Source organism: Salvelinus namaycush, chromosome 5 (assembly GCF_016432855.1).
Source record: "Salvelinus namaycush isolate Seneca chromosome 5, SaNama_1.0, whole genome shotgun sequence".
NCBI lineage: Eukaryota > Metazoa > Chordata > Actinopteri > Salmoniformes > Salmonidae > Salvelinus > Salvelinus namaycush.
Genome location: NC_052311.1, coordinates 21,658,296 through 21,685,841, shown reverse-complemented (window position 1 = coordinate 21,685,841; position 27,546 = coordinate 21,658,296). Strand labels below are relative to the sequence as shown.

At 43.6% G+C, this 27,546-nt stretch overlaps 1 protein-coding gene across 1 annotated transcript in view; it reads right to left on the bottom strand.

The window, feature by feature from the left end:
* Positions 1-27,242, bottom strand: part of LOC120048047 (alpha-1,3-mannosyl-glycoprotein 4-beta-N-acetylglucosaminyltransferase B) — a 182,480-nt gene extending 155,238 nt beyond the window's left edge. The window contains exon 1 of the mRNA XM_038993728.1: positions 26,913-27,242. Within this exon, the coding sequence (XP_038849656.1) occupies positions 26,913-27,009 (97 nt within the window). The 5' untranslated portion in view covers positions 27,010-27,242. The remainder of the gene's footprint in view (positions 1-26,912) is intronic.
* Between the last annotated feature and the right edge of the window lie 304 nt (positions 27,243-27,546).

The window sequence follows — 27,546 nt, the reverse complement described above, 5'->3', positions numbered from 1 at the left end:
GAAGGGGGGAGTTTTTATTGCCATTTGTGTTCATGTTAATTGACCTTCTATGATTAGATATGCCCTGGTATTATCTGACTTGTAAAACAAGTGTACCATGCATGAAACCTGCTAATGCTTTGATCAGTTGTGTTTGTGCTTTAGTATACTGTATATCACATTTAAAAAATGATGTTGGACCTTAATTTAAAGAAGTGTAATTTTAAGTTAACACATAGTCCACGCTCTTCCTTCAACATGACAATGTTGTCATTGAACCAGTATTGCACTTGTTTTTGTCCGATTTCCTATAAAGGGGAAAGGCACAGGGGAAAAGAGGCTGCTTTTCCGGAAGTGGTGTGGAATGGTTGGCGAGCTGCGGTCACTCCTACCCAGTCCAGATCCTGTATTGGCCGTCACAGCTACAGCTTCCAAGGCTACAAGGAAGAACATAATGAAGCACCAGGGCAGCACCGTGTTGAGGTGGTGAAAAGTCCTGACAGGGACAACATCAGACTGGCAGTGAAGAAGGTGTCGCCTGACCCTGTAGAGACGTTTTCATGGTTACTCACAGAGTTGAAGTCAAAGGGGCCTGAGACCCCAAGGACTGTCGTATACTGTAAAAGAATTAAAGACTGTGCTTTGCTGTATAACCAGGTTTTTCAGCATTTCCTTGGGGAGAAGTGTGTGCATCCAACGGGAGCAGAGGGCAGACTGGAAAAAATACTTTTCAACATGTACCACTCAGAGACACCCGAGCACATAAAACTGCACATGATCGCAGGCCTTGAAAGATGAGTTATCTAATCTCAGAGTTGTGATGGCTACTTCAGCACTGGGAAAGAGGGTAGACTTTAAGAATGCCCGTCATGTAGTCAACTATGGACCACCTCAAGACCTTGAGTCCTACATGCAGGCATATGGAAGAGCAGGGAGGGACGGCACAAGCTCACACTCACGTATCCTGTATCGTGGAAGACAGCTTGTTGGAGTTTCAGATAAGATGACACCGTATGTCAAACTGTACCAGCCGCACGTGGGTGAAACTGTTACAGCTCTTTGATGATGAGGTCACACAACCAATATCACCCAAACGTGACTTCTGTGACAATTGCGCTACCTCATGCAACTGCAAGGACGTATGTGAGGGCAATTCAAGCACTTTTGAGAGGCATGCAGGGCAGCAATTACAGTCAAGACAAGATAGGCTGGTCCATGACGGTCATAGGCAATACCTGAGAGATAAATTACATTACCTTGTGGCGCACACAGGTGTTCATGGGAGTTTTTTTGTTTATTGCACATCAGCCAATGAGTATAACCCTTACAAAATTGTCGACAACATTCTGACACGCAATTACCTTACCTTTCGCAATTGAGGAAATGTTTTCTGCTCTGCCCATTACTGACATGAGACATGCAATAGTCCTACTGTCTATCATCCCTGAGGTTTTAGGGAATGATTAACTCAGCTATAACAGTTGTTACTGCTCGAACATGGTGTACACATCACAGCCCATAAAACATTTTCCGACATAAAGTTTCAGACCGCAACAACAGGAAGAATGTTAACAGTACATAACATTGTAAGTAAAAGTAAGTTCAAATAATTACACAAATAAATGCAACAGAATGGAACGTTCTAAAAGTATATACACATTTTGTGAGTTTACACTGTCATTGGTTTCAGTACCACATATTTTTTCCTATTTCTTACATTACATCTCTAACTGTGGCATTTAATAGAACAATTCCCATTCTAGGGTCTCAGTAGAAGTCCACAACAGCTGGCAGGAACCCTTTCACTTTGTCTATTGGTTCAAGGGCTTTTTTCAAATGTCCAATTGGTGCATCTGCATTTTGTTTTGTCAACGGATCACCTGTTAATGTCAACTGATCACTTGGTAATGTCAACGAATCACCTGATAATGTCAACGGATCACCTGATAATGTCAACGGATCACCTGATAATGTCAACGGGTCACCTGATAATGTCAACAGATCACCTGACAATGTCAACGAATCACCCGGTAATGTCAACTGATCGCCTGTCAATGTCAACGGATCACCTGATAATTCCAACGGATCACCTGATAATGTCAACGGATCACCTGATAATGTCAACGGATCACCTGATAATGTCAACGAATCACCTGATAATGTGAACTGATCACCTGTTAATGTCAAGTTCACAAGCGGGATCTGAGCAGTCTTGCCATCTACTTCTATGGAAGAATATGGGACATAATGTTCATTAAGTAGTTTGATAACCCTCATCATGTCTTTTTACTGTCTTTCATCTTCATCCAGTAGCCATAAAGGAATTATATCCGATGTCCTTGCCATTACATCTGAGTATTTGTGAGGTAAGTGCCATTTAACATTAGACTTGTAGTGCTCAAATTGCGGCGACTGTGTCACAACAAGAAGTCCCACAAGCTCTTTGAATTCATTCCTAAGGTATTGTTTGTCTTCAGTGTTTGGCACAAATTCAGATATAGGAACTTCAATGACTGATCTGGAGATCTATTGTGGGAGGTGATCTGCACCAACAAATCAAATCAAATTGTATTTGTCACATACACATGGTTAGCAGATGTTAATGCGAGTGTAGCGAAATGCTTATGCTTCTAGTTCCGACCAAAACATTCCTGAGATGTAACCATTATGATCCTATGGTAGTCCCAATAGGATAGTTCATGATTTTGGATGTTATTTAATTCATACCATTTGATTATTGTTCAGTTGAGAGGGTCTCTCCTCGGATCCAGGGGATGGGCTGTCATGAACAGCTTCAATCCCTGACATTAGGGCCTGGCCACTGTCAAGTGGGCCCTGGTGATTGCAGAAAGTGGCAAAGAGATCCAAAACAGTTATCAGTGATTAAATGAAAGCAGCAAACATAGAGAGAAATGTTGCTGTTTTAAAGCAAATTTCATGCAATTCTACATATATTGCCTTGGGGCAGAGAGAAAATGTTGCTTTTTTATAGCTAATCTCATGCTATTCTACACATTTTGCAATGAGGCTGAGAGAATTTTGCATTTTTAAAGCCAATTCCCAGCAATTCTACACATAATGCCATGGGGCAGATCATTTTTTTCTGCCGTTTAATAGCTAATCTCATGCTATTCTAAACATTTTTGCCATGGCTTATGACCTGTTCATATGCTATCTGGGGAGGGGGCTGCGTGTACCACTGGTGTACCACTGGTGTGGTACACCAGTGGTTTGTGTGTGGGGGTTGGGGGGACAGTACACATCATACCCTAGTGAGAGGCCACTGGACTGGTCTAAAGCTTCAACTTGATCCCAACCAGTCTTGTTCTAGTTATAAGGACAGCCAATGTGAGTCTTGGGGAAATAGTTACATGTGAAACCTAGAGTATTGAGCCTATAAGTAAAGTAAACATTGAGATGACACTGTGGATGGAGTAAAACATGAATTAAATGAATACACTGTCTGATATACACACTCCACTTTAGCAGTGTACACGCACGCACACAAGCAAGCACACACACCCACACACTCATTTCTCAGACAGTCTTTGAAGCTCTTTCAAGGGCGAGGGGACAGGGGAGTCATTGTTTCCGTGGGAACCCACATTTGACAGACAGGACACTCAATGGTCGAGGCGGCAACCAGAGCTCAGAGAGATGCTTATCTCTATGAACCAATCAGTGCTTTATTGGGAGTATCAGTATGCCAGGACCTCTTGGAAATGCTCAACTCCCTCCCTCCCTCTCTTTCCTCCCCCTCCCCCTGTTTAGTCTCCCATAGATAAAGATCTTAACATTAACCATTAGGAAAAATGCAAACCTGTCCTTACATCAGTGTTAAGTGGCAACTTCACCACCCCCCCCCCCCCCCCCCCCCCCCGCCGCTCTCTCTCTCTATCCCTCCCCCATCTGAGACCAAGGTGAGGGTGCTCAAGTAACAGTTACCTTTGGTGAATGGGGGGAATTGTGTAATACAGGGGGCTGCCTTCCCCTTTTCTCTCCTCCCTCAGCCAAGCCCTTGTCCAGGAAGTTTCTGGTGTTGACATGACACAAAGCGTTCATTTAAGACTGAGGCCAGGTCTGGAGGGCCACTTAAATAGCAACCAATTTAACCAGCTCCACCTTGGACAGGGAGAGCAGGAGGGACTGTACACAATGGTGACATTTTGATTTGGACGAGGGTGGTATTCATAAGTCACTAAATGGAACAGACTGAAATAGGGAGGGACTATCTGAACTTGTCCATAAGAAGCGTTTTGAAAAACTTTATGTACAGCCTTCACATAGGGATTCAAGAGAAACAAGTGTGTGGTGGTGGTGTCGTTATTACTACAGCCGTGGCCAAAAGTTTTGAGAATGACACGAATATGAATTTTCACAAAGTCTGCTGCCTCAGTTTGTATGATGGCAATTTGCATATACTCCAGAATGTTATGAAGAGTGATCAGATGAATTGCAATTAATTGCAAAGTTTCTCTTTGCCATGCAAATCAACTGAATCCCCAAAAAACATTTCCACTGCATGTCAGCCCTGCCATAAAAGGACCATCTGACATCATGTCAGTGATTCTCTCGTTAACACAGGTGTGAGTGTTGACGAGGACAAGGCTGGAGATCACTCTGTCATGCTGACTGAGTTCGAATAACAGACTGGAAGCTTCAAAAGGAGGGTGGTGCTTGGAATCATTGTTCTTCCTCTGTCAACCATGGTTACCTGCAAGGAAACACATGCCGTCATCATTGCTTTGCACAAAAAGGGCTTCACAGGCAAGGATATTGCTGCCAGTAAGATTGCACCTAAATCAACCATTTATCGGATCATCAAGAACTTTAAGGAGAGCGGTTCCATTGTTGTGAAGAAGACTTCAGGGCACCCAAGAAAGTCCAGCAAGCGCCAGGACCATCTCCTAAAGTTGATTCAGCTGCGGGATCGGGGCACCACCAGTACAGAGCTTGCTCAGGAATGACAGCAGGCAAGTGTGAGTGCATCTGCACGCACAGTGAGGCGAAGACTTTGAGGATGGCCTGGTGTCAAGAAGGCCAGCAAAGAAGCCACTTCTCTTCAGGAAAAACATCAGGGACAGACTGATATTCTGCCAAAGGTACAGGGATTGGACTGCTGAGGACTGGGGTAAAGTCATTTTTTCTGATGAATCCCCTTTCCGATTGTTTGGGGCATCAGGAAAAAAGCTTGTCCGGAGAAGACAAGGTGAGCGCTACCATCAGTCCTGTGTCATGCCAACAGCAAAGCATCCTGAGACCATTCATGTGTGGGGTTGCTTCTCAGCCAAGGGAGTGGGCTCACTCACAATTTTTCCTAAGAACACAGCCATGAATAAAGAATGGTACCAACACATCCTCCGAGAGCAACTTCTCCCAACCATCCAGGAACAGTTTGGTGACAAACAATGCCTTTTCCAGCATGTTGGAGCACCTTGCCATAAGGCAAGGTGGATAACTAAGTGGCTCGGGGAAGAAAACATTGATATTTTGGGTCCATGGCCAGGAAACTCCCCAGACCTTAATCCCATTGAGAACTTGTGGTCAATCCTCAAGAGGCGGGTGGACAAACAAAAACCCACAAATTCTGACAAACTCCAAGCATTGATTATGCAAGAATGGGCTGCCATCAGTCAGGATGTGGCCCAGAAGTTAATGACAGCATGCCAGAGCGGATTGCAGAGGTCTTGAAAAAAATGTTTTGACTCTTTGCATCAATTCATGTAATTGTCAATAAAAGCCTTTGACACGTATGAAATGCTTTTAATTATACTTCAGCAGTCCATAGTAACATCTGACAAAGATATCTAAAGACACTGAAGCAGGAAACTTTGTGAAAATGTATATTTGTGTCATTCTCAAAACTTTTGGCCACGACTATAGTCTAATGAATGCCATTTCAGTTATAAAGACAGTTCTGACTATTCCAGCCTGCACTGACTGTAGTTGCTATGGTGAGCTCTATAAAAAAACATTCCGTTATTATGTACCTTGACTCCCTCGAAAACACAGATGTATCTCAAACAAGCACACACACACGCACAGCCAATAACACAGTCATACCATAACAATGGGTTTACTATAAAACACAATGCGAGAAAGAGAGAGGTAGATGGAGGAGCGTACCAGCAGGGTCTCAGAGCCAGTAGAGTAGTGTGGAAGTTAGGTGGGTTGTGTTTCTACATATAGAGTGTGTCTGAGGATCCCAAGGGGTCTGGCCTGTGGAGCTGTGCTCACACACACAGAGTAATGAGGTCCCAAGAGCTGGCCCGGACAAGCCACAAGCACATGGGGCGCACACACGTGAACTTACACCCACATGAACAACTCACACCCACATGAACAACACACACCCACATGAACAACACACACCCACATGAACAACACACACCCACATGAACAACACACACCCACATGAACAACACACACCCACATGAACAACACACACCCACATGAACAACACCCACACCCACATGAACAACACACACCCACATGAACAACACCCACACCCACATGAACAACACACACCCACATGAACAACACACACCCACATGAACAACACACACCCACATGAACAACTCACACCCACATGAACAACGCACACCCACATGAACAACGCACACCCACATGAACAACACACACACACACACACACACACACACACACACACACACACACGAACAACACACACACACACACACACACACACACACACACACACACGAACAACACACACCCACATGAACAACACACACCCACATGAACAACACACACACACGAACAACACACACCCACATGAACAACACACACACACATGAACAACACACACCCACATGAACAACACACACCCACATGAACAACACACACCCACATGAACAACACACACACACACACACACACACACACACACACACACACACACACACACACACACACACACACACACACACACACACACTCTCTCTCTCTCCAAAACCAGTACACAAAGTTGTGATCCTCACAGCCCCTCATAAACAGTTTTAACACACACTAAACATGGCGCTGACCGTCTAAAAACTGTTATTTATAGTGTCCATTAAAACTAAAACACAACCAAGCATCCATCCCTGAGAGAGACTCATTAATAAGGGCCATCTTCTAGTCCAGGCATGATCAAACATTTCGTCTTCCTCAAACGTCTGTGTCATGTTGAGCTAATAACAGTAATTTGTATTCGACCAAAGGTCAGCGACTTAGCGGTTAGCCACTTAGGTAGCATGATCTGTTAAGACTGATAAGAACAGATTTGAGGTGTAACCAAAAAGAGGGTGGGGGGGGAGTAGCGCTGATCTTGACAAGAGACGGTGACAAGGGGAACTGACTGAAGAGAAACACACTCTGCCATCCTCTGTTTCACAATAAGCAGGTCATTGCGGATAAATTGTAATACAACAGATAATGTGCGGGAAACAGGTGCTGCAGCACCAAATGAGAATGTATAGAAGACATGCACCGCAGCTGCTAAATCATGGCCACCACTGCTAAATTATGTTTTTGTATGTATATATATACAGTGGGGAGAACAAGTATTTGATACACTGCCGATTTTGCAGGTTTTCCTACTTACAAAGCATGTAGAGGTCTGTAATTTGTATCATAGGTACACTTCAACTGTGAGAGATGGAATCTAAAATAAAAATCCAGAAAACCACAGTCTCAAAGAAAACCATTAGTAACACACTACGCCGTCATGGATTAAAATCCTGCAGCGCAAGGTCCCCCTGCTCAAGCCAGCGCATGTCCAGGCCCGTCTGAAGTTTGCCAATGACCATCTGGATGATCCAGAGGAGGAATGGGAGAAGGTCATGTGGTCTGATGAGACAAAAATAGAGCTTTTTGGTCTAAACTCCACTCGCCGTGTTTGGAGGAAGAAGAAGGATGAGTACAACCCCAAGAACACCATCCCAACCGTGAAGCATGGAGGTGGAAACATCATTCTTTGGGGATGCTTTTCTGCAAAGGGGATAGGACGACTGCACCGTTTTGAGGGGAGGATGGATGGGGCCATGTATCGCAAGATCTTGGCCAACAACCTCCTTCCCTCAGTAAGAGCATTGAAGATGGGTCGTGGCTGGATCTTCCAGCATGACAACGACCCAAAACACACAGCCAGGGCAACTAAGGAGTCGCTCCGTAAGAAGCATCTCAAGGTCCTGGAGTGGCCTAGCCAGTCTCCAGACCTGAACCCAATAGAAAATCTTTGGAGGGAGCTGAAAGTCCGTATTACCCAGCGACAGCCCCGAAACCTGAAGGATCTGGAGAAGGTCTGTATGGAGGAGTGGGCCAAAATCCCTGCTGCAGTGTGTGCAAACCTGGTCAAGAACTACAGGAAACGTATGATCTCTGTAATTGCAAACAAAGGTTTCTGTACCAAATATTAAGTTCTGCTTTTCTGATGTATTAAATAGTTATGTCATGCAATAAAATGCAAATGAATTACTTACAAATCATACAATGTGATTTTCTGGATTTTTGTTACAGACCTCTACATGCTTTGTAAGTAGGAAAACCTGCAAAATCGGCAGTGTATCAAATACTTGTTCTCCCCAAGTATTTGATACACACACACACACACACACACACACACACACAGAGTACACAGTGTACGTACATATACATATATACAGTACCAGTCAAAAGTTTGGACACAACTACTACTACTTTTCTTTATTTTTACTATTTTCTACATTGTAGAATAATAGTGAAGACATCAAAACTATGAAATAACACATATGGAATCATGTAGTAACCAACAAAAGTGTTAAACAAATCAAAATAGATTTTATATTTGAGATTCTTCAAATAGCCACCCTTTGCCTTGATGACAGCTTTGCAAACTCTTGGCATTCTCTCAACCAGCTTCACCTGGAATGCTTTTCCAACAGGTTTGAAGAAGTTCCCACATATGCTGAGCACTTTTTGGCTGCTGGCTGCTTTTCCTTCACTCTGCGGTCCGACTCATCTCAAACCATCTCAATTTGGTTGAGGTCGGGAGATTGTGGAGGCCAGGTCATCTGATGCAGCACTCCATCACTCTCCTTCTTGGTCAAATAGCCCTTACACAGCCTGGAGGTGTGTTGGGTCATTGTCCTGTTGAAAAGCAAATGACAGTGGGACTAAGCCCATACCAGATGGGATGGCGTAGTGCTGCAGGATGCTGTGGTAGCCATGCTGATTAAGTGTGCCTTAAATTCTAAACAAATCACAGACAGTGTCACCAGCAAATCACCCCCACACCTTAACACCTCCTTCTCCATGCTTTATGGTGGCAAATACACATGCAGATATAATCTGTTCACCGGGTCTCACAAAGACACGGCGGTTGGAGCCAAAAATCTCCAATTTTGACTCCAGACCAAAGGACAAATTTCCATCAGTCTAATGTCTATTGCTTGTGTTTCTTGGCACAAGCAAGTCTCTTCTTCTTATTGGTGTCCTTTATTAGGTAGTTGTTGTGGAATTGTTAGATTACTTGTTAGATATTACCTCACTGTCGGAACTAGAAGCACAAGCATTTCGCTACACTCGCATTAACATCTGCTACCATGTGTATGTGACCAATAACATTTGATTTGATTTGTAGTGGTTTCTTTGAAGCAATTTGACCATGAAGGTCTGATTCACACAGTCTCCTCTGAACAGTTGATGTTGAGATGTGTCTGTTACTTGAACTCTGAAGCATTTATTTCGGCTGCAATTTCTGAGGCTGGTAACTTTAATGAACTTATCCTCTGCAGCAGAGGTAACTCTGGGTCTTCCATTCCTGTGGCGGTCATCATGAGAGCCAGTTTCATCATAGCTGTTGATGGTTTTTGCAACTGCACTTGGTGAAACTTTCAAATTTCTTGAAATTTTCCATATTGACTGATCATGTCTTAAAGTAATGATGGACTGGCGTTTCTCTTAGCTTATTTGAGCTGATCTTGCCATAATATGGACTTGGTCTTTTACCAAATAGGGCTATCTTCTGTATACCCTCCCTACCTTGTCACAACACAACTGATTGGCACAAACGCATTATGAAGGAAAGACATTCCACACATGAACTTAACAAGGCACACCTGTTAATTGAAATGCATCAATCCCGGCAACTCCGGGATGCTGGCCTTCTAGGCAGAGTTCCTCTGTCCATTGTTCTTCTGCCATCTTAATATTTTCTTGTTATGTGGACAGTCTGAGATATGGCTTTTTCTTTGCATCTCTGCCTAGCAGGCCAGCATCCCGGAGTCGCCTCTTCACTGTTGACGTTGAGAGTGGTGTTTTGCGGGTACTATTTAATGAAGCTGCCAGATGAGGACTTGTGAGGCGTCTGTTTCTCAAACTAGACACTCTAATGTACTTGTCCTCTTGCTCAGTTGTGCACCGGGGCCTCCCACTCCTCTTTCTATTCTGGTTAGAGCCAGTCTTACAGACTCCCATCTCTCCCTCTCTCGCTCCTTCTCACTGGTTCCCTATCCTTCCCCTTTTTCTTTCTCGACCTCCCTGCTGCTCTCTTTACAGTTCTCTCCCTCCCCACCATAATGTCCCGTTGTTCTACTATCGCACCTGTATATCTCTTTCCCCCCCTCCCTCTCTCCCTTTCATTTAGGGAGTTTGGGAAGAGCTGTTAGTGACTCAGACCTTATTACCGGGGCTCGTGATTGGCCGAGGTTTCATTAACATACCTGTCATCTCGCTGCTAAAGAGAAGAGAGCCATCACTCTCACCTCTAACACAGAGCAATCCAGTCACCTTGGAGCCTATATTAGCCCTCAGACAACTTGGAGGATAGATTGCATCAGCGAGCCCAGAATATGAGGAAAATAAACTCCATCTAAGGGAGTTGTATGAGTGCAGTGGACTTCGAATTCGGCCATTTTGGGTCGAGGTATCGCTCAGTTACAAACGTAAGCAGGGGAATTGATTGGAGTAGTACACGTTGGAAACATAATACAGACAAAGGGATATGATTATGTGAAATGGTTGGGGTTTCAGGTGTATCATTTAGAGTAACAAATCAATTTGTGATTGAGACAGACTGCTTGTTCACATGCATTGGGGGAGTGTGCTAGATATCTCTTTATATATCACCACTATAAATCGTCTAAACTGTTTGACAGTTTCCCCCTTGATAGATGAATCACACTTGTAGAGACTGGTGGGTCTATGCTGCACCTGCTCTCGGCTGATGCCCACCTACTCTCAGCTGATGCCCAATTGTTTCACAATTGCTGTTACAATCAGCAAGTTGGCACTAAGCCACTGGAGGTGTCAATGAAGAAGCTTTTTGGCTCTGATGCAGGTAATCTAGGCTGGCTGGGCCTTAAGTTAATGAGGTAGATGAGGAAGGCATCCATTTTTGCTCACTTGCACTGGTTAGCTTGGTTCTGAGTCAATGGGGTTATATGAGTGTGGGGTCCATGTTGGCTACATTACACTGCATCTATAGACTGGCTCTAAGTCAACAGGGTTATGAGTATGGCATCAATTTTGGCTCTTTTGCTCTAGTCTTTAGCCTAACTTGGCTCGCTTTGAGTCAGTATGCAGGTTTCCATTGACCCAGGTTTACTTGACAAAAGCAATGTCGCAAAAAATATTTGCGACATGTGCAATATAGAAGACATTTTCATAAAGATCGACAACATTTTCATTAGTTCTACAGGAGTGGATTTCTCTTTTGTTGTTTTGCGACAAATGATAATTGAAACAGTATTTTTGAAATAAATTATGATTGCCATATCATTTTGAAGTTATCTGGGGTACGTGATGTCACCGCATAACTATAAAGCTCCACTCCACATTAAATTCTAAAAGCCTACTGCTTGTTCAACTACAGTGCCTTGCAAAAGTATTCATCCCCCTCGTTTTTCCTATTTTGTTGCATTACAACCTGTAATGTAAATTGATTTTTATTTGGATTTCATGTAATGGACATACACAAAATAGTCCAAATTGGTGAAGTGAAACAAATTATATGTTTCAAAAAATTATACAAAATAAAAACCAGAAAAGTGGTGCGTGCATATGTATTCACCCCTTTGCTATGAAGCCACTAAATAAGATCTCGTGCAACCAATTACCTTCAGAAGTGTCACAATTGGTTAAATAAAGTCCACCTGTGTGCAATCTAAGTGTCACATGATCTGTCACATGATCTCAGTAAATATACACCTGTTCTGAAAGGCCCCAGAGTCTGCAACACCGAGAAGCAAGGGGCACCACCAAGGCAGCGGCAGCATGAATAGCGAGGAGCTCGCCAAACAGGTCAGGGACAAAGTTGTGGAGAAGTACAGATCAGGGTTGGGTTATAAAAAAATATCTGAAACTTTGAACATCAGACGGAACACCATTAAATTCATTATTAAAAAATGGAAAGAATATGGCACCACAACAAACCTGCCAAGAGAGGGCCGCCCACCAAAACTCACGGGTCAGGCAAGGAGGGCATTAATCAGAAAGGCAAGAGAGAGACCAAAGATAACCTTGAATAAGCAGCAAAGCTCCACAGTGGAGATTGGAGTATCTGTCCATAGGACCACTTTAAGCCGTACACTCCACAGAGCTGGGTTTTACAGAAGTGGCCAGAAAAAGGCCATTGCTTAAAGAAAAAAAGAAGCAAACACGTTTGGTGTTTGCCAAAAGGCATGTGGGAGACTCCCCAAACACATGGGAGAAGGTACTCTGGTCAGATGAGACTAAAATTGAGCATTTGGGCCATCAAGGAAAACGCTATGTCTGGCGCAAACCCAACACCTCTCATCACCCCGAGAACACCATCCCCAGAGTGAAGCATGGTGGTGGCAGCATCATGCTGTGGGGAGGTTTTTCAGCGGCAGGGACTGGGAAACTGGTCAGAATTGAAGGATGCGCTAAATACAGGGAAATTCTTGAGGAAAACCTGTTTCAGTCTTCCAGAGATTTGAGACTGGGACGGTTCACCTTCCAGCAGGACAATGACCTTGCTGCAAAAGGTGGCTCTACAAACTATTGACTTTGGGGGGGGGGGGGGGGGTAATAGTTATGCACGCTCAAGTTTGTATTTCTCTCTTATTTCTTGTTTGTTTCACAATAACAATATTTTGCATCTTCAAAGTGGTAGGCATGTTGTGTAAATCAAATGATACAAACCCCACAAAAATCTATTTTAATTCCAGGTTGTAAGGCAACAAAATAGGAAAAACGCCAAGGGGGTGAATACTTTCTCAAGCCACTGTATAAAAATGATGTTCCTTTGCAGGACAAGGATTGTCCTGACTTTCAAGATTGCCTGAATGGCTTCACCTTGCTTTTTCTGGTTGGCTGGCAAGTTTCACCATGTTCTGTACTAAGATGGCTGTTGACTGCTGTTGCAGTGTCGTAGCCTTTCGCGGGCTACCTGAGACATGAAACAGGTGTGAGGGCATACAGGCTGTTTATTAATGAGCAGTTTGCCTAAATGGGTAATGGAAACACTTCAACCACTATATTTTTTAATCGACAGTGTAGCTTTTTGCGAAAAAGGTTTTGTTTTTAGGTGTGACGTCATTACGTCCAGCTGTTTTGATCGGCACAAGATCGTTAAATGGAAATGCATTCTAGCAGGAATATGTTGCATCCATTTTCTATGCAAACCTTCTAAACATCGACAACAACAAAAATCACGTCACAATGGAATGGAAATGGAAACATAGCTAGTGAGGTAGCAAGCAATGTCGTCCATGTTGGCTGAGTCGCACTGTTTCTAAGCTGGCGCAGAGTCAAATAGGTTGTATGAGCATGGGGATGACACGGGCTGACTGCCCCTAACATGCGTTGATTACACACAGGAGACAGGGTGATATAATACCTCTGGCACAGGCTTGTTTAGACTCGTCTAAGATGTCACTGTCCCTCCCAGGACTAAAGAACCAAAGCACAGCACAGGATAACATAACTAAGCCTGTTACCAGTACCCGTGTCTGCATGGTTGGGGTGGTGCGTGTGTGTGTCTGACAGTGCGTCACAAATGCCATATTGTATAAGTGGGCATCTAGCCCAGAATGCATTTCATGCTCACATGACTGAACATGACAGGTCCTCTTTGCTGATAGTGCCCATAATGACTACCTATACACAACCATGCAGTGCACCATTCAACAACACACACACACACACACAGTAGCACACACACACACACACACAATATTCCCTACTAACTAAGAGAGTGTCAGAATGAGCCAGTCCTCTGGTAGTAGACGGTTGTCTCAGTGTGGGGAAACAGCAGTAACTGAGGCTCACAAACCCATAAGGTTGGAGAGAACGAACGAGAGAACGAGAGAGAACAGGAGAGAGAGCAGGAGATGGAGCGAGAGATTGTGTGCGAGAGAGAGAAAGAACGAGTGAGAAAGCAAGAGGGGGAAAAAGAGCGACAGAAAGCTAGCAAGCAGGAGAAACCATGTTTTTCCTCAGTTACACAAAAGCTAACCATTTCCAGTTATGGATCAAGGCTCTTTGTGAGAGAGCGGATCACAGGAGGATAACGAGGAAGTCTCGCCTCCTCTCACTCTAACAAGCTAACTCCTCTACGGTGTAGGAGGTGGTGGAGAGGAAAATGAGGCAGTATTGGAAATAAGAGTGCTTTTAGGGCAAAGAGACATAGCAAGGAAAACACTATATGTCATTTGTTTAGAGCAGCAGCTACAGTATGTACGCAAACAATGAATACTGTAAACCTTCCCAGATATCTACACACACAGCCAAACTATCCCAAAACTCTCAAAGTGCCATAAAAAGCCCAGCACAAGACAGACAAGTTGAGCCAACCTATAGCAATCTCTGAGTGCCATAGGCAATTACACACCCATCACTACCTCAGTCTGTCACTCCCTCAGACACTCATCCTTGACTCTCCTCTAAATGTCAGAGTGGAACAACAGTGTTCCAACAGCAGATGGCTAGAACAGTGAGGGGAACCAGGCGTAATTGTATCTCTGCACCACTGGTCTGATCCAGCCCATTCTCTACCCTGACAAAATCCGTAAATTCTGTTACCACTGCAAAGATAAACAAAACAAACACAGATATGACAAGACAAAACTGATGTGGGACCTGTAATCTCTTGTAGACAGAGGCACGTAACATAACTGGTGTCGTAGCATCTGTCAGACTGTGGGATGTGACGACTAATGAGGGACTTTGTTCTGGTGAGCAGATTTGTCACTGGTCATTTGTACAAATCACGATGTTGCAAGCTCAAATATCTTAAGGGGAGGGGACATTTGGCCCATAGACTTTCCCATAACTTGCAAAGAGGGAGAGAGAGAGAGAACGAGGGGGGGGTGGAGCTCCTCGTTTTAACAAGTCTCCCTCATAACCTAATCGATTATCTGACACAATTACTTACGTTTTTAGTTCTGGGTGTCCGAGTTTAGGATCCATGAAACATGTGTAGACAGAGGGTGACCGTGTGAGGAGTCTATCTGATCATATTGATTTGGTATCAGGCTGAATAGGATCGATGTGTGTGTGTGTGTGTGTGTGTGTATCATTTCTATAGTCTCTCATCCCCTTTACCAAACTGCAGACAACAGACACACCACCCTACCGGCTCTCACAGTCTCACATCAGAATTAAACGTTCATCCATGTTTCTCAAACGTCAAATTTCAAAGTGTTTAAGGTTAAGTTAAGGCATTAACTCTGCATTTTTAAGGTAGGGTTAAGTGCAGGCATTAACTACGAACGGTGAAGGCAAGGGTTAAGGCTTGGGATAGGTTTAAAACAAAAATAAGGTGGATTCGAATTTACAACATTTGGAATTGGAGGCAGATGCATGTCATCGGCCATCCCGTTCACAATGCCCAAGAAAAACCTACTTGAAGCTAACAGCGCTCACTGCTGCCACTAGTGGCTGGTTTCCATGTTATCTCCCAAAGTCCTCAAGACATGGATGAACGTCGAATACTGACTTGTATCATGGGTGACTTGGCTGCACCACACACTGGTACACATTTTGACTCAGTCTTCTGTATTTGTTCTAACTGTCATATGCATCATCCTTCATGCATGCCAGTGCTGTAGTTGGTGCTTGGAGCTGAAGGAGAGAGGAAGCCATTGCGTGTCAATGATAGGAAGGAACACACAGTTTCCAGAAAGAACTACTGGGAGAGTACGCCCTCGGGGTAAACGTGGCTCTCCCCCTACTAGACCTTTGGGTCTCAAGGAGAGATACACACAGAGAGAAATACACACAGAGATAGATAGATAGATAGATAGATAGAGAGAGATGCAGAGAGAGAGAGACAAATTATAGATTCTTCACATGCTGTCCTCCTGACACCACTGGCAGCAAGCCGTAGTGTGACCACACACACACTGAGGGATAGTAGGCCTGCCATGTTGTAGGCTGGCAGTGTTCTAGACCACACACTGGACACCTCGTGCTTGGATGAGACACCTGCACCTTCACTAGCCATACACAGTGCTTAATCACAATATAGTAAAGAGATAGAGAAATCACACAAACACCCATAAATAGACTTAGTTCCAGGTTTATTACTCACAGCAAATTAGCATACAACTTCAGACACAACATTTCCCCACTACCATTTCTGTGTGTGTGTATGTGTTGGAGTGCACACACACACACATACATACTTTTCTCCATATGGATATCGAGGACGAGACAGCGGCCTCTTTAATTATCAATGAACACCACCTGCACGTGCCCAATCTGTTTGAGGAATTTTTATTTTATGATGTAAGCGTGCTTGTGTGTGTGTGTGTCTTCCATAATATGGCCTTTGGCCACATGCCAGCTTGTGTAATAAGTGACAAACACAGCGGATCAGATGATGCACAACATTGTTGCAAATTAGGAGGGACAAGTCAGTTCCTGCATTGGGAGCCATGCCCCCCTAACCAACTAGGAAACAACGTCACCTGGGTGGAAACACCTGAGCGTGTAGATCATGTCAAACCTGTTTGTCTTGTCAAGAAGAAACCCTGACGAAAACTTTGAATCAACGTTACAGCAATGTTGGCTTGTGACATAATAAATCATAGCGCCGGCGTATAAGAGAGTGACTCGATTCTTTCCTTCTTCATTTCTTTAGCTAGATCTCGTACCACCAAATGACCCACATGACACCCTTCAAAGTATTAATATGTCTCCCCAAGTATTATTGGGCATGCTGCTGTGCTAGACAAGTTAGTTTTTAGTCGAGCACCAGATGTGTCATCCAAGTGAGTCGGATGTTCCAAAACTAAAGATTCTGCACCAGTCAAAAGTTTGGACACACCTAGTCATTCACAGGTTTTTCTTTATTTCTACATTGTAGAATAATAGCGAAGACATCAGAACTATGAAATAACACATATGGAATCATGTAGTAACCAAAAAAGTATAAAACAAATCAAAATATATTTTATATTTAAGATTCTTCAAATAGACACCCTTTGCCTTGATGACAGCTTTGCACACTCTTGGCATTCTCTCAACCAGCTTCATGAGGTAGTCACCTGGAATGCATTTCAATTAACAGGTGTGCCTTGTTAAAAGTTAATTTGTGGAATTTCTTTCCTTCTTAATGTGTTTGAGACAATCAGTTGTGTTGTGACAAGGTAGGGGTGGTATACAGAAGATAGTCCTATTTGGTAAAAGACCAAGTCCATATTATGGCAAGAATAGCTCAAATAACCAAAGAGAAATGACAGTCCATCATTACTTTAAGACATGAAGGTCAGTCAGTCAATCTGGAAAATGTCAAGAACTTTGAAAGTTTCTTCAAGTGCAGTCTCAAAAACCATCAAGCGGAATGATGAAACTGACTCTCATGAGGACTGCCACAGGAAAGAAAGACCCAATTACCTCTGCTGCAGAGGATAAGTTCATTAGAGTTGCCAGCCTCAGAAATTACAGCCCAAATAATTGCTTCACAGAGTTCAAGTAACAGACACATCTCAACATCTACTGTTCAGAGGAGACTGCGTGAACCGGGCCTTCATGGTCGAATTGCTGCAACGAAACCACTACTAAAGGACACCAATAAGAAGAAGATACTTGCTTGGGCCAAGAAACACAAGCAATGGACATTAAACCGGTGGAAATTTGTCCTTTGGTCTGATGTGTACAAATTTGAATTTTTTGGTTCCATCTGCCGTGTCCCACTATGAAGCATGGAGGAGGAGGTGTGATGGTGTGGTGGTGTTTTGCTGGTGACACTGTCCGTGATTTATTTTGAATTCAAGGCACACTTAACCAGCATGGCTACCACAGCATTCTGCAGCGATACGCCATCCCATCTGGTTTGAGCTTAGTGGGACTATCATTTGTTTTTCAACAGGACAATGACCCAACACACCTCCAGGCTGTGTAAGGGCTATTTGACCAAGAAGGAGAGTGATGGCGTGCTACATCAGATGACCTAGCCTCCACAATCCCCCGACCTCAACCCAATTAAGATGGTTTGGAATGAGTTGGACCGCAGAGTGAAGAAAAAGCGGCCAACAAGTGCTCAGCATACGTGGGAACTCCTTAAAGACTGCTGGAAAAGCATTCCAGGTGAAGCTGATTGAGAGAATGCCAAGAGTGTGTAAAGCTGTCATCAAGGCAAAGAGTGGCTACATTGAAGAATCTAAAATATAATTTTGATTTGTTTAACACTTTTTTGGCTACTACATTATTCCATGTGTGTTATTTCATAGTTTTGATGTCTTCACTATTATTCTACAATGTAGAAAATAGTAAAAACAAAGAAAAACCTGTGAAAATCCCTGACTGGTTGCATCACTGCCTGGTATGGCAACGGATCGGCCTCTAACCGCAAGGCATTACAGAGGATAGTGCGTACGGCCCAGTACATCACTGGGGCCAAGCTTCCTGCCATCCAGGACCTCCTATACCAGGCAGTGTCAGAGGTAGGCCCTAAAAATTGTCAAAGACTCCTGCCACCATAGTCATAGACTGTTGTCTCTGCTACCGCACGGCAAGCAGTACCGGAGCGCCAAGTCTAGGTCAAAAAGGCTTCTTAACAGCTTCTACCCCCAAGCCATAAGACCCCCCACCCCCTCTTTTACGCTGCTGCTACTCTCTGGTTACCATCAATGCATAGTCACTGTAACTCTACCTACATGTAGAGATTACCTCGACTAACCTGTGCCCTCGCACATTGACTCTGTACCGGTACCCCCTGTATATAGCCTCGCTACTGTTATTTTACGGCTGCTCTTTAACTATGTTATTTTTAACCTATCTATTTTTTTACTTAACACTTATTTTTCTTAAAACTGCATTGTTGGTTAAGGGCTTGTAAGTAAGCATTCACTGTAAGGTCTACACCGGTTGTACTCGGCGCATGTGACAAATAACATTTGATTTGAATGAGTAGGTGTGTCCAAATTTTTGACTGGTACTGTATGTAAATTAATATTTTATTTTCAATAAATTAGCAAACATTTCTAAACATGTTTTCACTTTGTCATTATGGGGTATTGTGTGTAGACGGGAAAGAAAAAAACATGATTTAATAAATGTTTTATTTAGACTAACAAAAAAATGTGGAATACGTTAATGGACATGAACCTTTCCATTTACCCTGGTCGGAAATCTCCCCTTGATGCATTGACAGAAACAAGACAGTTTAGTGCACAAATACACAAAGTAAACATAGATACAATCAATGCACAAAGGAAATGCTCAGTAAATTGAATCTTAAGATAAATACTCAGACAAAACATAAACCATTTCCTCTTACTTGATTCTCCCCCTCTTACTCTGCACTGCATGTAGTTTAAACACACTCATAGGGCATGCTTTTATGGCTAGCCTCATGACAACGGCCCCCAGCGTCAGACTCTGTGTGTGTGTGTGTGTGTGTGTGTGTGTGTGTATATAGGGCCACCCACCCATGCAAGGCCAGAGTTATTGTCAAGGTTACCACAGTTTGCATACACGTTAGGGGTTGGGGACATGGATGGCTGACACACACACACACACACACACACACACACACACACACACACACACACACACACACACACACACACACACACACACACACACACACACACACACACACACACACACACACACACACACACCTTTGGGCTGTTTGACAGGGGAAGAGCAACTGTGAGTGTGGCAAAACCAAAACCTGGACAACCTACCAAAGAGTAGAATTCACTCTAACCTGCTTCTAAGTCAATACAGTAAGATCTACAACTCACGGGACAGCATTCTGCTTCCAAGTCAATACAGTAAGATCTACAACTCACGGGACAGCATTCTGCTTCCAAGTCAATACAGTAAGATCTACAACTCACGGGACAGCATTCTGCTTCCAAGTCAATACAGTAAGATCTACAACTCACGGGACAGCATTCTGCTTCCAAGTCAATACAGTAAGATCTACAACTCACGGGACAGCATTCTGCTTCCAAGTCAATACAGTAAGATCTACAACTCACGGGACAGCATTCTGCTTCCAAGTCAATACAGTAAGATCTACAACTCACGGGACAGCATTCTGCTTCCAAGTCAATACAATAAGATCTACAACTCACGGGACAGCATTCTGCTTCCAAGTCAATACAGTAAGATCTACAACTCACGGGACAGCATTCTGCTTCCAAGTCAATACAGTAAGATCTACAACTCACGGGACAGCATTCTGCTTCCAAGTCAATACAATAAGATCTACAACTCACGGGACAGCATTCTGCTTCCAAGTCAATACAGTAAGATCTACAACTCACGGGACAGCATTCTGCTTCCAAGTCAATACAATAAGATCTACAACTCACGGGACAGCATTCTGCTTCCAAGTCAATACAGTAAGATCTACAACTCACGGGACAGCATTCTGCTTCCAAGTCAATACAGTAAGATCTACAACTCACGGGACAGCATTCTGCTTCCAAGTCAATACAGTAAGATCTTCAACTCACGGGACAGCATTCTGCTTCCAAGTCAATACAGTAAGATCTACAACTCACGGGACAGCATTCTGCTTCCAAGTCAATACAGTAAGATCTACAACTCACGGGACAGCATTCTGCTTCCAAGTCAATACAATAAGATCTACAACTCACGGGACAGCATTCTGCTTCCAAGTCAATACAATAAGATCTACAACTCACGGGACAGCATTCTGCTTCCAAGTCAATACAGTAAGATCTACAACTCACGGGACAGCATTCTGCTTCCAAGTCAATACAGTAAGATCTACAACTCACGGGACAGCATTCTGCTTCCAAGTCAATACAGTAAGATCTACAACTCACGGGACAGCATTCTGCTTCCAAGTCAATACAGTAAGATCTACAACTCACGGGACAGCATTCTGCTTCCAAGTCAATACAGTAAGATCTACAACTCACGGGACAGCATTCTGCTTCCAAGTCAATACAGTAAGATCTACAACTCACGGGACAGCATTCTGCTTCCAAGTCAATACAGTAAGATCTACAACTCACGGGACAGCATTCTGCTTCCAAGTCAATACAGTAAGATCTACAACTCACGGGACAGCATTCTGCTTCCAAGTCAATACAGTAAGATCTACAACTCACGGGACAGCATTCTGCTTCCAAGTCAATACAGTAAGATCTACAACTCACGGGACAGCATTCTGCTTCCAAGTCAATACAGTAAGATCTACAACTCACGGGACAGCATTCTGCTTCCAAGTCAATACAGTAAGATCTACAACTCACGGGACAGCATTCTGCTTCCAAGTCAATACAGTAAGATCTACAACTCACGGGACAGCATTCTGCTTCCAAGTCAATACAGTAAGATCTACAACTCACGGGACAGCATTCTGCTTCCAAGTCAATACAGTAAGATCTACAACTCACGGGACAGCATTCTGCTTCCAAGTCAATACAGTAAAATCTACAACTCACGGGACAGCATTCTGCTTCCAAGTCAATACAGTAAGATCTACAACTCACGGGACAGCATTCTGCTTCCAAGTCAATACAGTAAGATCTACAACTCACGGGACAGCATTCTGCTTCCAAGTCAATACAGTAAGATCTACAACTCACGGGACAGCATTCTGCTTCCAAGTCAATACAGTAAGATCTACAACTCACGGGACAGCATTCTGCTTCCAAGTCAATACAGTAAGATCTACAACTCACGGGACAGCATTCTGCTTCCAAGTCAATACAGTAAGATCTACAACTCACGGGACAGCATTCTGCTTCCAAGTCAATACAGTAAGATCTACAACTCACGGGACAGCATTCTGCTTCCAAGTCAATACAGTAAGATCTACAACTCACGGGACAGCATTCTGCTTCCAAGTCAATACAGTAAGATCTACAACTCACGGGACAGCATTCTGCTTCCAAGTCAATACAGTAAGATCTACAACTCACGGGACAGCATTCTGCTTCCAAGTCAATACAGTAAGATCTACAACTCACGGGACAGCATTCTGCTTCCAAGTCAATACAGTAAGATCTACAACTCACGGGACAGCATTCTGCTTCCAAGTCAATACAGTAAGATCTACAACTCATGGGACAGCAATATTCACAGTCAAGCTACCGAGTGTGAATTTTAGCACGCTCACTAGAGGTAGTGGAACTAAATGAGGCGTGGACTGACATGAGGGTGATACTAGCCATTCAGTACACACACACACACATTTTGTATACAGTTCCCTTCCCCTCCCTTGTCTGGCTCTCTGTGCCCTGCTGTGGGCAGGCTGTGGATTAGGGGCAGGGTAGGGGGCATGCTGGTTGTGCCAGCTGCTGCCAACTACATCCTTGCCAGCGTTGTCAGTAAATAATGCCACTTATGTGTGGTAAGCCAAAACACAGACAAAGTGTAAGACGTGTTTGTGATTGAGTGTGTAAGACCATTGCAGGTCGTTATGAAGGAGATAGAAAGTTGTACATTTACACCGTATGCCAGAACCCACAAGATCAACCTTCACGTGACTCCTAGACTAGAGAACACAAAGCCTACCGCACCAGTATCTGTTCTCTCACCAAACATGCAACAGAAAATGCAGTTCTACCCTTTATTGTAAAGACCTGTGGTTGGTCTCCTTGGAGACCAGGTGGGAAGAGAGCAGACCCTGTCATTAGTCACGTTTGGCAATAGTCATCCTCTCAACTTTGCATTATATTTTACCATTTACAACTCCTTCCCGACACGCATTTATTGAAACATTTAACTAGATGCTACCTGATCCATCATCCACTGATTTGCGTGTTCACCTTAACATCCCACACAAAAGAAGTCTAGTTCTCCTCCACAACAGATGTTTTCTTCTCTCTTTTCATTCAATCATTATTTTTCTTCAAAGAACTTCTAACACATGAAACCACACTGAATACTTGAAAGATAGGATGCTGTATCAAAGACATGTAAATGTTACTGATAAAGCATTTCTATTTGGAAGCTCGCTAACACACACACACACACACACACACACACACACACACACACACACACACACACACACACACACACACACACACACACACACACACACACACAGACACAGACACAGACACAGAGCTCTTTTGTCCCAGTATTGATGAAACTGACCAACATCCTTGGGTTACCCAGTTTCCCAAAAGAAGACCCCGGTCTCTCCCCGCTGGTGGTGTTTGTGTCCACACACACAGGCTCGTGTTTCCCCTCATATCTAGCCATGGTCTCGGTGTGGGACTTCTGAATGCAGTGGAGGACTATCAATGTTTCCTCAGACGTACAGAGCAACATGATACCTGCCCCTACGCATCCCACTGGAACGAGGGAGAGAAAGAGGAGAGGACAAAAGAACAAAGGATCAATCCAAAGTTCCATTGCTCTCAGAATCACCACTCTTCTTTGTGTACTGAAGCGTGGACAAAGACAAGTATGAATATCCACAGAGGACACATTATGGGTGTAGTACAGCTTGGAAAATGACACTGACTAGCGAGCTACCTGATAAGACCAGTCTCTGTTTTCTACAACATTCTGTTTGGAGGCCACATTAGAATAGCCTATACAAAGCCACAACAAAAGCTCAATCAAAAGCGAAACAGAGCATGAGAGTGCAAAAAAAAGTCTACCAGGCAGCGAGCATGTGGTGTGTGGGGACATGAGTTCCCCACAAGAATAGTAAACAAACAAAAATTTGACCAACTGGGAACATTTTGTTGGTCCCCACAAGGTCGAATGCTATTTCTAGGGGGTTTAGGATTAAGGTTAGAATTAGTGTTAGGATTAGAATTACATTAAGGGTTAGGAGCTAAGGTTGGTTTTAGGGTTAAGGTACAGGTTAGGGAAAATAGGATTTTGAATGGGACTGAATTGTGTGTCCCCACAAGGTTAGCTGTACAAGACTGTGTGTTTGTGTGTGTGCGGTGGCCTATCAGTGACAAACCAACTTTCACATCTCCCAAGAGTCATTGTGCTCCAGGGAATTCCGTAGGCCAAGTCGCATCAGAGAGAAAGTCACTTTGAGGAACTAAACAGAGAATTAGTGTTTCAAAAAGAAAAAGCTTAAGATAAAGGTCTGTTCATGAGAATTCAGATGTACTGAATTAGTTTTGGGTTGTATAGAGAGAGAAACCCCGTGGCTTCATTTTCAGTTATTCTTCCACCCATTACATAATTTGTTCACTTACTCACTCACCTGCATTTGTGTATCAATAATCATAATCAATAATAATTTCTTATTCAATCCATTCATTAATTCCTGGGAAACATTGACTTATCTGACACTGTTGATATTAAATTGATATCTGACGAGTGGCAAGGTTCAGTGCAATGTTAATCGGCAAGCACAGATAGATTGAAACAGCCCTCAGCGGAATAAATGTATCAAACAAGCTTCTGAAATCATGTTTAGCTGTTTGCTTGACTGAATTAATTTGCCCAAGTGCCTGCTGGCTCGGAGGGGCGCATCGAGACACTTACTGACACACACAGCGGTGCAATCTCTCCCTGTTTTGCTCCCAAGTTAATTGCCATCAGTACAGGAGTCAATTTCAGTCACATACCCCAGTCAACAACACATGACAGTAGACAGGATGCACGAGACAGAAATATGGCTTTCAACAGGAAACCACGGTGATACTGAGGAGCATGATATCTTGTCAGGAAACAGGGGGAAGGGGGGGGGGGGGGCAGAGAGGAAGGGAGGAGACGCAGTTTCTCCACAATTAACTCAGAATATAAGGCATGTTAACAGTCTTAATAAGCTACACTGCACACACACCCTTCCCACTCCTTGCCTGCCCCTTGTAATCGAAGAGTTGTTGGGGAAGGTATGCCATTATTTTGATATGACACAGGGAATTTGTTGGAGTTGATTGATTTCAGAATGCATCTTTCATCACATTATAGTCTATGCTTCACTCTCTGTGCCCAACATATCCTCTCTGTAGCACAACCTAAACATAGCAATCAGGGAAGTGTAAAGACCCCCAGGATCAATTATCTAACTGTTATAATAGGACTGCTATTATTAGATAATAACTGGCAATTTGGGAAGGTAAATGTGCAGTGTGTCTAGAAACATTCCCCAAAGCATGTGTTCGGCATGAAAACATTCATCTTTGTGTGCAGGGTTCTAACAGAATGAAAAATGTACCTGCATCCAGCTAGAGCTCTGGTGTAAACTACACACACCCAACACAGTGCAGGTGCACTTCCACTATGGTGCTAATGTTGTGTTAGCTCCTGAGAAGCATAATCTCACATTTTTAAAGGGTTGATTCCATCGGAGTGAAACCAACTAGAAATAGATATGAGTCATTACCCTATCAGGTTTCTCTGAAATGTGGCACCAACGTCCAGGGAATTTTGCCACTGCACTATAACAGGGAAAAACGGCTGGATTTCAGATCTATCGTACTAATCTTATGGGAATTTGCCTCATGACATGTTTTCTTTTTTTCTTCAACATTTTTATAAGATATTATTCATCATTAGAAAAACAGATAATCATGACATCATACATTAAAGTTCCCAACAACATTGTGAGAGGCAGTGGCTTCCAAGTCCCTATTTAGTTGAACAGACTTTATCAACTTACTTCTATGCAGAGTTCGATGACTAATAATCGCTGAAGAGGAATACATACATAGTTGTGATTTTGTTTGTTATAGCCTCTCAGTGTAGAGAACATTTGGCAGGGACCAAAGGGGAGTGTGAGGCTGCCAACGCCATGGGGGGTCCATGAAAGACATGTGTGTGAACTGTCAATAACTATAACAGCCAGCACTTTGAGGGAACTATCAACCTAGGAAGGACACGTCCCCTTGCACAACAACTTCAAAGCTCTATAAAATGTACAAACCAAGGGGGAAAAAATCCATCCATGCATGCACAATCCACAGCCACCTTGCAGGTTGCAGAGGTAGAATTTTGCAAGTTCAACCACCAGTCAATTGGATTCCAGAACGTTAGATGCTAAAGTGGCCGAATATTGCAAACCAGAGCTACACAGTAACATTGGATCAGCACGAATAATCTCTAGCTACGTTGTTTCAATCTTGATGCCTGAGATGCGCGTTTTGCGCAATCGGATTCATAATGTTAACGCTGTGTTTATACAGTGGAAAATATACCAAATATCACTCTGCAAGCACAGGCTGAGGAATATAAAAACGCTCGTCCTGGGGGCCTTTAGAATTATGTATTTATCAACATAACCTGCTCAATGTAAGCAAAAGCTGCAAGGAAAATGCGTGACAAAGGTAGAGAGTCTGACCGTACCACCCGGTGAAAACTCTATCCTATTCTTCACGGTCGAAGGATAACAACATGTCAATATCATACACCAACACCAGCAGTTTATTTCCAAACACAGAAACGCAAGTGAACGCTACACGATATCAGACCGATATTTTGTGTAGGCTCGGGTCTCCGATAGCAGACGAAATCTTCCAAATCGCCTCAACCCACCCCCGCAGCGTGGTGCGTTATAGCGGCTACCTTACCTTTGGAATTGCTGAATGCCGTGTACCAGGAGAGCGAAATGAGTCCGCATAGACCAAACAATACGACCGTTAGGAAGGTGCCATTTCGGAGCCTCATCTCCGGATCCCCGGGCTCATGTCCGAACCGAGTGCGGGGTATCTGGGCTCTCTCTGCTCGTTTGCGGTGCTTCCAGGAGATAAATGCCTCTTTACGCCTGGCAGTCGGAGCGGAGGACTGAGTTTGTTATTGCGCGGCGCTCTGCTCTCGGGTAGACTACTCAGTCACACAAGCATGCAGTGAACACCCCAGGAAGGTTTGCCAGAAAAGGAGGGATATTTTTTCTCTCTCTCCTCGAGTCAGAGCGGAGTGGTTAAAGAGATGCCATACAGTGTTGCGAGTGGGCGTTGGGAAATGTGAAAGGCAGCAGCTCCAGGTTGATGTTCATGTTCCCCTCATTTAATTTAATGACGTAGGCCTAAGTGCCCGAGGTAGCATACAAGTACTTCTTCATCCATTCGGATGCTGCGCCTGGCATGCAAGTGGATCGCAAGTGCAGCACCAAGATGAAAGAATGAAATTGCCTCACTTGGCTGAAACATTTGACAGTGCTTTAAATTGAATTTTACTTCTGCTATAACGTGGAAAGGTAAACCA